This window comes from Erinaceus europaeus, chromosome 10 (assembly GCF_950295315.1).
Source record: "Erinaceus europaeus chromosome 10, mEriEur2.1, whole genome shotgun sequence".
NCBI lineage: Eukaryota > Metazoa > Chordata > Mammalia > Eulipotyphla > Erinaceidae > Erinaceus > Erinaceus europaeus.
This window is the reverse complement of record NC_080171.1, coordinates 99,951,354-99,963,550: the sequence shown is the minus strand read 5'-3', so window position 1 is coordinate 99,963,550 and position 12,197 is coordinate 99,951,354. Positions and strand designations below refer to the sequence as shown.

The 12,197-nt window shown below is 51.9% G+C and overlaps 2 protein-coding genes across 3 annotated transcripts in view; both read right to left on the bottom strand.

Annotated features, from left to right (window-relative positions):
• Positions 1-3,358, bottom strand: part of FPGS (folylpolyglutamate synthase) — a 32,776-nt gene extending 29,418 nt beyond the window's left edge. For both annotated transcript variants that reach the window (XM_060200220.1, XM_060200221.1), the window contains exons 1-2: positions 3,253-3,358; positions 3,086-3,214 (exon numbers count right to left, since the gene is read on the bottom strand). In XM_060200220.1, the coding sequence (XP_060056203.1) occupies positions 3,086-3,208 (123 nt within the window). In that variant the 5' untranslated portion in view covers positions 3,209-3,214; positions 3,253-3,358. The remainder of the gene's footprint in view (positions 1-3,085; positions 3,215-3,252) is intronic.
• A 1,183-nt stretch (positions 3,359-4,541) lies between these two features.
• CDK9 (cyclin dependent kinase 9) lies at positions 4,542-11,709 on the bottom strand. The gene is made up of 7 exons (XM_007528854.3): positions 10,599-11,709; positions 10,122-10,203; positions 8,861-8,951; positions 7,733-7,899; positions 7,440-7,611; positions 7,137-7,285; positions 4,542-6,372 (listed from the first exon to the last, which is right to left on the bottom strand). Exons 1-7 carry the CDS (start codon positions 11,087-11,089, stop codon positions 6,007-6,009), a joined length of 1,518 nt encoding a protein of 505 aa, XP_007528916.2. The 5' UTR covers positions 11,090-11,709; the 3' UTR covers positions 4,542-6,006.
• Between the last annotated feature and the right edge of the window lie 488 nt (positions 11,710-12,197).

Sequence of the window (12,197 nt, the reverse complement as noted above, 5' to 3'; positions counted from 1 at the left end):
CAATGTCCAGTGTAGAAGCAATTACAGAAGTCAGAACTCCCACCTCCTGTACCCCAAAAAGAAATTTGGTCCATACTCCCAGAGGCGGAGAAATGCTAGGGAAAGATGACTAGAAGGCTCTGAAACCCAATTCCATCAGGACCCCAAGATAATAATAGGTGTTAGGTGTGATTTAGAAAAGAAGAGAAGAGGCCAAGCAGTAGCACAGCGGGTTAAGCACGCATGGCACAGAGCACAAGAACGGGAGGAAGGATCCCGGTTCAAGCCCCCTGCTCCCCACCTGCAGGGAAGTTGCTTCACGGGCAGTGAAGCAGGTCTGCAGGTGTCTTTCTCTCTCCCTTTCTCTGTCTTCCCCTCATCTCTCTGTCCTATCCAACAACAATGACAAAAATAACAACAATAAAAACAAGGGCAACAAAAGGGGGAAAAAATAGCACAGTGGATAAAGCATTGAACTCTCAAGCATGAGGTCCTGAGTTCAATCCCTGGCAGCACATGCACCACAGTGATGTCTGGTTATTTCTCTCTCTCTTCCTATCTTTCTCATTAGTAAATAAATAATATATATATTTTAAAATGGGCTAAAGATAGATAAATAGATCATTATAGAAAAAATAGTCAACTCCTATCTGTGACCTTGGGAGAACCACTGCAATTTCCAGTCGAGGAAATGAGGATACAGATCTCTGGTGGTGGGAATAGTGTAGAATTGCTCCCTTGTTATCTTATAATTTTGCAAACCAATATTAAATTACTATTTAAAAAGGAAAAAATTAAAAAACAAATAAACAGGACACATCCATGACACATGTCCTCTTGCTCTAAATCTTTCCTACTTAGAAACCAGCTCCTGTAGCCAGGCAGATTCTTACATTGAAGGGCCTAGTGGTCCAGGAAGTGAGGCAGTGGATAAAGCACTAGACTCTTAAGCCTGAAGCCACATGTTTAATCCCAGGCATTGCATATGCCAGAGTGATGCCCCAGATTCTTTTTTTTCTCTCTGCTCTCTCTCACATTAATAAATAAAAATTAGTGGAAAATAAAACCTTAAAAAAAAAAAAAGCTGGACCTCGGCCTCAGTTTCCCACCCCTGCATCCCATATCCCCCATCTATGGGCTCTCTGCTCCACCTCACAGACTCTCAGGCAGTCACTCCCTCCCCTTTAAGAACCCCACCTCCCAACAATCACCACAAGCCTCTGCTATCGATCTCAATCTCCTTACTGCTGTACCTTCTGGTTCCTACACCCATTCTCTACCATTTTTAAAAATTTGCTTATTTATTTATTAACAGGAGGGAAAGAACCAGAGCATCACCCTGGCATGTGTAATGCTGGAGTCTTACCTCAGGACATCATGGCTGTCAATCCAACACTCTAGTCATTGTACCACCTCCTGGGTAGTTTGCCACCATTTTCTTTCTTTCTTTCTTTCTTTTTATTAATTTTTTTATATTTATTTATTCCCTTTTGTTGCCCTTGTTGTTTTATTGTAGTTATTATTGTTGTTATTGAGACAGTGAGAGCCATAGCATCCCCTGCTCTGGCACATGTGATGCCAGGGGCTGGATTCAGGACCTCATGCTGAGTCCAGTGCTCTAACTGCTATGCCTCTGCCCAGGCTGCTAATGTTTTTCATGTGTCCCTTAAGTAATATTTAACTTGAGTTCATTTTAGACAGCAGCACTGTGCGTGAGAGACCTTTACACGCTGTCACTTCATCCTAACACCTGCCAGGAAGGGTCAGTGCTTTGACCCGGTGAAGGCCCAGAGGGGATGTGACTTAGTTATTCACAGGGGTACTTGATAGAGGGCCCCAGGCTCCACCCCTGGTCCTGCTCCCATCTGTTCTGTGCCTTGTGAGGTGACCAAGGTCATCTTATCACTGGGGCTCTGGCCACGAGCTGGCTTTTACTCCAGAGGGAGGGCTGTCTGCTGGTGAAATGCCAACACCCCCAGTCTCTAGGGTATCACCTGGGGTTCTGTCTCCCTTGGGGGGGGGTGACCCCCCGACATGGGCAAGTCCCCTCACATTTCTAGTGTCCTGTCCTCTAAAGCAATAGGGCCTGGGTGACCGTAAAGAGGGGGGTCCTGATCTAAAGTCTTGGTGTCCAGGGCCCCCTCCCACATCTGTGACTGGTAGGAGCTTACACCCATCCAGAGCGACTGGTGGGGGCCTCTGCCTGGCAGCTGGGGCTCAGGCCCCACTCCTGACAGAGAGGGAAGGAGGCAACTGACATGCCCATTCTGCAGAGAAGGAAACAAAGGCTTGATGAGGCTAAGCACCTTGTCTAACGTCTGTTTGGACAGGAAGTGGGGGTCACAGTGTTCCCGCCTCAGAGGTTGGAGCTGGAGAAGAAACTGTTGGGCCCAGAGTCAGGGCCGCTACACACAAGCCAAGTCAGGAAATCTTTTTTAATTATTTTATTTTAGGGGGCTGGGCAGTAGCACACCAGATTAAGCGCACATAGTACCAAGCACAAGGTCTGAGCCCCCTGGCTCCCCACCTGCAGGGAGGTCGCTTCACAATTGGTGAAGCAGGTCTGTAGGTGCCTATCTTTCTCTCTCCTTCTCTATCTTCCCCTCCTTTCTCAATTTCTCTGTCCTATCCAAAAAACTGGGGGGGAAATGGCCACAGGAGCAGTGGATTCGTAGTGCAGACACCAAGCTCCAGTGATAACCATGGGGGCAAAAAAAGAAAAAGAAATTGTTCAGATAATTAAATCAGATGCAACTAGCTTACACATCACTTAGCATGTAGTAGGTACCCCCTGAAGACCCTCACTCCCCTCTATCAGCCCTCCTCTAGAGAGCTAAGTATTTTCCCCCAACCACACACTGGGCAGGGCTTCAATGGAGCTTCTAGGGGGCTTAAAGGACCCTGGAGCCCACAAAAGCCCTTCGCACCCCGGCCTTTAGAGCAAGGATATGAATGGTGAAATTTTTCCCTTGGGGCTCTACTAAGTGTGGCATTATTGTTTCTGCCCATGGCCTTGGCACCTCAGAGGGATATTTACAACCAGTGAAAGAAACAGACTAGACTCAGAGGACTGGGACTCCTGCCCAGGGTCCCTGTGTTCTCCTACCTGGAAGGAGGCAGGTGTAGCTGAGAAGGGACTCCCAGACAGGCCCGGCCACTCCATGTTTGTGTCCCAGCACCACTTCTCCGCCACTGGCCAGGAGGTGGCCAGGGACCTGGTGCTTTTCATCTTCAGCTTCCTGATCCCTAGTGGGGCAGGGCAAACTGACTCACGGTATGGAGCCTCTTCCAAGCCTGCCTGTGATCCTGCAGGGAAGGGAGCCTGGGGCCAGGGGGGCTGCCTAGCCCTTACAGTCTCCTCACTCCAGGGCCCAAAACCCCCCCCCCCCCCCCCCCCCGCAGGGAGGCAGGTCCTACCTGATAGGCTCCTGTTTTAGACATTCTTATTGTGGGATGTACCCAGGGCTGCACACACCTCAGAGTTAAATAACAACTGGCAAGAGGTTAAAGGTGAGCAGGTAGGCGTGTGCTGGGGAGGGAGAGGGTATTTGGGAGACTTCCAGGTTTTGGGGTTCTGCTTCCTGACTAGCAGGGAAGGCTTTGTCAGGCTTCTCTTTCAGTCAGTCCTCTTACAAGTCAACTACCCCTTACATAAGGGACCTCTTTGCCCTGGTTACAGTGGGGTCCCTGGGAAGGAGGAACAGGACAGAGGGCTGCCCTTGACCTGAAGAACAGAAACCTGGGGAAAGAGGCTATGTTCTACCAAACTGGCTGGGCACAGAGGCCCGGCTACAGGCCCAGTCCTCAGCTTGTAGGATGAGACAGAAAGCCAGTCCAAACAGCTATAGCCCTTCAATCACCTGCCCAGTGGGCACTGGAGAAATCATACAGTGTAAGAGGCTCAAACATCCCAGAAAGCTATAAAGAGGCTCAGACGAATGCCCCCAATGAGGCCCTGCCCGCTGGGAGCTGTATTTGGGCCCAATCAGCTCCTGGCATAGGCTAAAATATGTCATACCCACTCCCCACCTGTTAGTCCCAGTCTCCTTCTGAAAGTGTTCTCTGGAAGGAGCCCACAGCCCCAGGGTTCAGGCCTTGCTCTGGCAGCTTTAAAATATGGTCTCGGGATTTGGGTGGTAGTGCAGTGGCTTAAGACATGTGATGCAAAGTGCAAGTACCAATGTAAGGATCCCGGTTCAAGCCCCCAGCTCCCCACCTGCAGGGGGAGTCCCTTTACAGGTGGTAAAGCAGGTCTGCAGGTATCTTTCTCTCCATCTTCCCCTCCTCTATTTCTTTCTGTCCTATTTAACCGACATCAATAATAGGGAGTCGGGAGGCAGTGCAGCGGGTTAAGCCCACGTGGCGCCAAGGACCAGCATAAGGATCAGTTTGAGCCCCCAGCTCCCCACTTGCAGGGGAGTTGCTTCACAGGTGTTGAAGCAGATCTACAAATGTCTGTCTTTCTTTCCCTATCTTCCCCTCCTATCTCCATTTCTCTCTGTCCTAACAATGACATCAATAATAAATACAATGAAAAACAAGGGCAACAAAAGGGTAAATATAAATTAAAAAAAAAATGGTCTCATTTTATTCTGTCAGTAGAAAAGTAACCGAGGAAAAGTGAGAAAACAGACAGGGAAGCAGAGGACACAACCATGGGTAACGTCTCAGTGAGTCCTCCTCCAGCACTCAAGCAGTAGTGCGTGCCCCCCCCCCCCCCTTTGAGTCACTTAGTTATGAGAATAGTGGAAAAAGAAAACCACAGCATCACTTGATTGAAGTTAAGGACCTCATGCTCAAGTTCTAATACATCACCCATTACATAATTTCTCAAGCTGCACAGGTCTTTTCTAACTTGTATTTGCAATGTCTTTCTGTCAGTGTACACAGCCAGCAGAATCTTGACAACTTTGACCTTCAGCTATACAACATATAATGAAAGCAGGTCCTCAGACGTTTCATTTGTAGTCCAGGAGATGGCGCAGTAGATATGAACTCTGGGCAGTACGCGTACCAGTGATGTCTGGTTCTTTTTTTTTTTTTTTTTTCCCCTTAACCAGAGCATTGCTCAGCTCTGGCTTATGGTGGTATGGGCGATTGAACCTGGAACTATAGGTATAGACGTCTCCGCATAACCATTATGCTATCTACCCCTGCCCTGTATGTGCAAAAAAATTGAGTTGGGCAAGTTATTCTGTGGCATCATGAAGCCCTTAGTTCATCCCCTGGCATTTTCTTAAAAAAACAAAAACATGTGAGGGGCCAGGTGATGGCGCACCTGGTTGAGCACACGTTACAGTGCTCAAGGACCCAGGTTCGAGCCCTCAGTCCCCACCTGCTGGGGGAAAAGCTTCAAAAGCAGTGAAGCAGGTTTGCAGGTCTCTTTCTCTCTCTCTCCCCTACCCTCTCAATTTCTGGCCATCTCTATCCAATAAATAAAGATAATTTTTTAAAAATTAAAAAGCACACACTTACTGAAAAAGAAAAAAACGCCAACTTTAATTGTAACTGACCAAACTGTCCAGGAATGTCTCCAAACAATGGAACAAAAGAAACACAATAAAATTCTATTAAAGAAACAATGTTTTTCTTGTCAGCTAGTCCTGGGGGCTCAGCCAACAGAAGCCCACTTCTGGGGCTGGTTCTATTCCCCCAAAGTTCTCAACCTATGAGGAGACTTGGGGGATGGGTCAGGGCTGTTTCCTCCTCCCGTGATGCTACCAACACTTAGAAAGTCACCGGTGTAGTGAGCCTCCCCTCCAACCCTATTCCTGTCCCAAGGTATGCAGACTGTTGGGGGCATCACCCAGAAATCCAGGAACAAGGTGAGGCAGGCTTGGTGACCCTCCATGAACTTTCAGCCAAACCATTCTTCTAGTCCGCTTAGCTGGGGCTCCCAGTGCCCAGGGTGGGGATTAAAATATGCTCTAGAGGGAAAACTCAAATGCCCCATCAACTGCACAATGTAAGTCACATAGCAGCTGGAAAATGAGAACAGCCTTGGTGAGAAGTGACAGTGGATGACCCTCAGAAGACACGCTCAAACTCCGTCTGGTTGGTGGTGGCAGGATTTCGGCTCTGGTTGGTGGCTTGCTGTGTGATCTGGCTGCCCTTCCGGCGTGGCGGTGCCAGGTACTCGAACATGGATGTCAGGTGGGTAGACAGCATGCCCTTGAGGTCTGAGGGCATGGGGTCGGACCAGAAGAAGTCGTGGTTTAGGGCATCATCACTGTCAATGCGTTGTGCAGGGTCCAGCACAAGCAGTTTGTCGATGAGGTCCAGAGCGTAGGGGTCACGCACGTAGGCCTTCAGCCTGTCCTTCACCTTCCGTTTCTGGCCCTTGACCAGTTCCAGTTTCTCAAACAACTCATACTTGTCTACATTTGGCCACACCTGGTAGTTGTGGAGAGGCAAAGGGAGAGGATGGAGTCAGTCTGTGAGGTATCTAATTTATCTGGTGGTCTAAACTCCACATGTTCCAGGTGTGACCTTAAAGGTCACACTCAACTTCTCTAAAGTCAGAGGGGTACCCACCCCCAATCTGGCACACTGAGTGCCAGGCCCCCTAACATGCCATCTGGAATATGGATACCACACCTAAGGTGGGAACAGGTTTCACAAGTTTCAGCTCAGCTAAGGGGAAGGCTTGAAATGCCTTGCCCAAGATCAAAGAACTGGTGAACCTAGCCTGTGTGGCTCAACAGAGCAGGCCCTGTGACCTGGGAGACGACTTGATGGATATAGTATTAGACTCTCAAGCAAGAGGTCCCTACTATAATCCCTAGCACTGCATGTCTCAGAGTGGTACTCTGATGCTCTCTCCTTTTCTCTCTTTTTAAAGATAAGGTTATATTAAGGTTCCATGATTTTTAATAATAACAATAGGAACTATTATTATCAACGAGACATATCTACAGAGGAGAGATGTATCCTAGAGCACTGCTTAGCTCTAGCTTATGGTGATATAGAGGACTGAACCTGAGACCTCAGAGCCCCAGGAAGTCTTTTGTAGAACCAAGGCTGTCTCCCCAGCCTCCTCTCCCTAACAGTGTCCTGTTGGCCACCTTTCCTTCTATTCAACTCCCCAATCCAAAGGCCACAGCACCACCTCCCCCATCCCTCCCTGCCAGGGAGATCTCTGCACCCTGGCCACAAACCTCAGGAGTGATGGAGCCACAGAGCTGGCTGATGAGGGCGAGTTGGTGCTGTTCTGTGTTGCCCTGCATGATAGGGCTGCGGGTCCACATCTCCGCCATGATGCAGCCAGCACCCCACAGGTCAATGGGAGGGCCGTAGTCCCGCTCCCCTGGGAAGAAGAGCGTACCAGGAGGGCCCTTTGAGCTGGAGGGCCTCCTGAGACACAATGCCCTGGGGCCAGCAGCTCAAGAAGCCCTGACAGTGGGGAGCTGAGGCCAGGTAGCCCAGCCCTTGTCCCTCTCTGCCCGCTCACGAGTCCTCACCGAGCAACAGCTCCGGGGGCCGGTACCAGAGTGTCACCACTCGATTGGTATAGCGGTTAGGCTGGCTGTTCTTGGCCAGGCTGAAGGCCCGGGCTAGCCCAAAATCTGCCAGCTTTAGGACCCCATCTCGGGTGATGAGCACATTAGCTGCCTTCATGTCTCTGTGTAGGATCTGCAGGAGGGGTGAGAGTGAGGGTTAGTGAGGCACCCAAGCACTCTTTAATGGCACACCCCAGCATGGGGGGGTGGTGTCAGCCCACACCTTGTTCTTCTTTCCCCAGTCTAGCCCCTACCTTGTTCCGGTGGATATAGTACAGCCCATTGAGCAGCATCTGCATGACCCTCTTGATCTCAGACAGTGTGAACTTGACTAACACGTTGCTTAGCAGTCCAGCAAGGTCATGCTCGCAGAAGTCAAACACCAGGTATATACTACCTTTGCAGCGGTTATAGGGAGAAGCTAAGGTGGAAAGAGAAAAAGGGAATAAGGAATAAAACTCACCCACTCAATTTATTTTCCCACAGACAGCTCCCTACCCCCTATAACTTGTGGATGCCCAAATTTTGTTTCTGTGTTCCTTCACAGCTTAAACACTTCCTGACTGTCTCCTCCAGGCCAGGTACTGTGGCAGGCTCTGGGGAAGTACCAGTATGATGAAAGCAACAGAAAAAGCAGTTCCAATTGGGGGTGCGATTAGAAAGAGGCAGACTGAGGGACAGCATAATGGTTATGCAAAAGGACTTTCATGCCTGAGGCTGCAAAGGTTGCGGGTTCAATCTCCAGTACCACCAAAAGCCAAGGTTGAGCAGTGCTCTGCTCTTTCTATATCTCTCTCATTAATTTTTTTAATCATAAAAAAAAAAGATTGAAAAGATAAGGAAGAATGGTCTGGGAGACGGTGCAGTGGATAAAGCATTGGAATCTCAAGCATGAGATCCTGAGTTCAATCCCTGGCAGCATATATACCAGAGTGATGTCTGGTGTTCTCTCTCTCTCTCTCTCCATCTTCATGAATAAATCTTAAAAAAAAAAAAAGGGGGGGGAGTCAGGCAGTAGCCCAGTGGGTTAAGCACAGGCAGTGCAAGACACAAGGACCCGCGTAAGGATCTAGGTTCGAGCCCCAGCTCCCCACCTGCAGGGGAGTTGCTTCACAAGTGGTGAAGCAGGTCTGCAGGTGTCCGTCTTTCTCTCCCCCTCTCTGTATTCCCCTCCTCTCTCCATTTCTCTCTGTCCTAGCCAATAACAACAATAATAACTACAACAATAAAACAAAAAGGGCAACAAAAGGGAATAAATATTAAAAAAAAAAAAAAAAAGATTTGGAAGAAGCAATCCAAGTATGTCCAGTTCCTATCACAAACAGATCTCAGACTATAAACTTTGTTTTGACATTTGAAAATGGGGAGGATGTACAACTTACCTTTGGTTCGACAGATCTCAATCAAGTTAACCACATTTTCGTGTTTTAGAAGCTGGAGGATCTTTATTTCCCGCAAGGCTGTAATGGGGAACTAAGGAAGGAAAGAAAAAATAGTGGGAAGGTGTTGAAAATGAGTAAGAACCGGGTGGGGGAGATAGCATAATGGTTATGCAAACAGACTTTCATGCCCAAGGCTCCTAAATCCCAGGTTCAATCCCCCGCACCACCATAAGCCAGAGCTGAGCAGTGCTCTGGTCTTTCTCTGTGTGTCTCTCTCTCTGCATCTCTCTCAAAAATAAAATAAATAAAATATTTTAAAAATTAGTAAGAACCAGGGAACTGGCCAGAGTCCTGACGGAGGGGCAAGAGTAAGGACATGGGCCCTGAAACCGGATGCCAGATTCTTGGTATGCAAAATGAATATAAAAATGGTATATGTCCCCCATACTAACTACTCCATAGTATCTTCAATCTTAAAACCCTAGCTCTGAACCTATGTTTACAGAAACAAAATAATAAGAAAGTACCTTAAGGATTGGGATAACAGCATGATTATGCAAAAGACTTTTATGCCTGTGGCTCCGAGGAGCCAAGTTCACCCCAAGCACCACCTGGGCTTATCAGTACTCTGGTGGGAATCTTTCAAACACAAATCCTTTATTAAAAAAAAAAAAAAAAAAAAAAAAAAGACATGACTGCTCCATTTCAATACATTTCCTTAAGTCACCTATTTTGAAGTCGTTGTATGTATCTTTCACCTTAAACCAAACTCAAGACTATGGAAAAAGTGAAGGCTTCATAACTTCAGGAACCAAGAAAGAACCCAGTGCAAACATGAGCTCCCTTCTCCTGGCCCTTCTCCCATCATAGCCACCCAAGAATGAAGTCAGATGTTCGAAAATATTTGGATTAAAAGATTCACTTTGGGGGGTAGATAGCATAATGGTCATGCAAAGAAACTCTCATGCCTGAGGCTCCAAAGTCTCAGGTTCAATCCCCCGCACCACCATAAGCCGGAGCTGAGCAGTGCTCTGGTGTTTCTCACTGTGTCTTTCTCAGCATCTCTCTAAAAAAACATAAATAAATAAATAAAATGCCAAAAAAAAAAAAAAAGGACTCACTTTGAAAACTGAACGTCCCAGGGTATGGAAAGCCCGGATTACCGCCCATAAATGGAATCTAGAGATTCCTAGCAGGACGTAAATCCACCCTGGCGTTAAGGGACCGGGCAAGGCTCCCCCAGCCCGCCGCTTCTGCTTACCCCTTCCTTCTCATTCTCCATCAGCACTTTCTTCAGAGCCACCTTCTGGCCGGTCTTGCGATGCTTCGCCTTGAACACCTCCCTGCACAGACCGGGACCCCGGGGACTCAGCAGCACGTCCGCGGGGCCCGCCCCTCCCCCACCGGAGGCGGCCGGAATCCCGGGTGGGGCGGAGCCTGAACCCGAACCCGGGCACTCGGCTGCCCCTCCAGCCCGCATGGACGCGTCCCCCAGCTTCCACTGTTCTCCATCGCCCCCCCTCACCGCACGTTTCTGCAACCCCCCCCCCACCCCGCTCCCCGGCCTCAGGCTCCTCCCAGCCAGGTTCGGGCGGGCGGCGGCGCGGCCTAACGAGACTATGGGCCAAGCGTGGGGCTCAGTGGCTTCCTGACCACCCAGGAATAGGTCCCGAGCGCCCCCTGTTCGTCTTTATGGGGTGCAGGCTCCGAACTCCCCGCCACTTGGGTCCAGCCTTACCCGAAGGTGCCTTGACCGATCTTAGCGAGCTTCTCATATTTGGTCACTTCATCACAAAAGGGACACTCCACTGAGTCGTACTGCTTTGCCATAGCCGCTTCCAGAGCGCCGCCGCCGCCTCCTCCTCCTCCTCCTCCTCCGCCTCCGCCTCCGCCTCCTCCAGCCGGCGCCGCCGCTGCTGCCGCTGACGCCGCCACTCCCGGTCCCGCCGCCGTGCTCCCGGGCCCTCCTCTACCGCGCCACTTCCGCCTCCACGGCCACTTCCTGCCTCGCGGCGCTGACCCCGCCTCTTCCGCTCGCCGCCCGCCGCCAAGCCCCCTGGGACTTGTAGTTCCCGGGAGGCCAGGAGGAGCCGGAGCTGCAGAGGCTCCTCCGCCACCGCCGCCGCTGCCCCCGCCTCCGCCGCCGCCACTGCAGGCGGAGGCCCCGATCGGGGGCGCGGGGAGACGGGGCACCGGGGCTGGGGCTCGAGGCGGTGCGTCCCGCTGCATCAGTCCGGGCGGCCGATGCTGCCGGAGCCGCTGCTGCTCTGGCGCCCGATCCGGGGCCAGCCGCAGTGCCCTGCTCCTCCTCCTCCGACGGCGCCGCCTCCGCCTGACTGCGCGGGGTGGCGGGCGGGGGTACGGCTCCGGGGTCCCTGCCTGGGGACTCCCTGTCCGGCCCCGGGCCCGGGGCGGCCGGGTGAGGGGGTAAGACGAGAAGAGCCGACGAGGAGGCGGCCCGCGAGCCCGGGAGGGGGCGCGTTATAAAGGGGGAGGTGCCCCGGCCTCGCCCTCCTATCCCCCTCCTCCCGCCCCCATCCTCCTCCCTCCCACCCTCCGCGGCCGCACCTGCCGCCGCCTCCAGAGGTCCGCCGGCCGCCCTCGGCGCGTCGCCACCAGCAGTGCCTCCTCCGCCTTCGGAGGTGGGGCCCCGAACTCGACACCTGCCTGCGGGGCGCCTTGCGCGTGCCTCAGTTTACCCTACGTGCCAGCTGCCGCGGGGTTAGTCCCTAGCTCGCAGTGCCCTCCCCCGCGCCCGCCCCAGGCAAAGGCTGGAGACGCTGAGGGAGCGGCGTCGGGTTCTAGGAGCAGAGAACTGCCCCCGCCGCCACCTCCCCCGGCCCCCGCCACCCGCCGTTGACAAGACACCAGTGGCCTCCAGGGGGCGAAGCGACACAGGGCGGCGGGCGAGCGAGCAAGGCTCGGGGCTTGCAGTCCCGGCCCCGCGGTTCCCTGGGAGGCAGGGATGCGACCCGCAGGACCCGCCCCCGTCTCCGCCCCGCCCGGCTGCTTGGGGTGAGCTGGTGCGGCCCTGAGTCCCTAATCACAAAAATAAAAAATGCTGGGCGTTCCTACAGAAGCCTGACTCTACAGTGCCATAGCTAGGGTCACAAGCCCATTTTACAGAAGAGGACATTGAGGCTGAGAGGTGAGGCGATTCGCCCAAGACCACACAGTGACAAAGCTGGGGCTGGAAATGGAAGAAGATTCTGCTGACTCAGGCAATCTGCAGTTTGGCCAGAGCAGTGGTGGTTTGAGGCCTGCTGCTGGTGCAGGCACCCAACCTGGCAGACACCCAGCCACTTCCCCCAACCCCCAACCTTGTGCCATTTCTCCT

What these genes read in the sequence shown, in the direction of transcription:
- CDK9 (XM_007528854.3), bottom strand. Translation starts at nt 11,089, where the DNA reads ATGCAGCGGGACGCACCGCCTCGAGCCCCAGCCCCGGTGCCCCGTCTC. An exon ending in ACTATATCCACCGGAACAAG is followed by an intron (nt 7,612 to 7,732) that starts GTAGGGGCTAGA and finishes CCCCTCCTGCAG; the next exon opens with ATCCTACACAGAGACATGAA. An exon ending in GCCCCCGGAGCTGTTGCTCG is followed by an intron (nt 7,286 to 7,439) that starts GTGAGGACTCGT and finishes TCTTCTTCCCAG; the next exon opens with GGGAGCGGGACTACGGCCCT.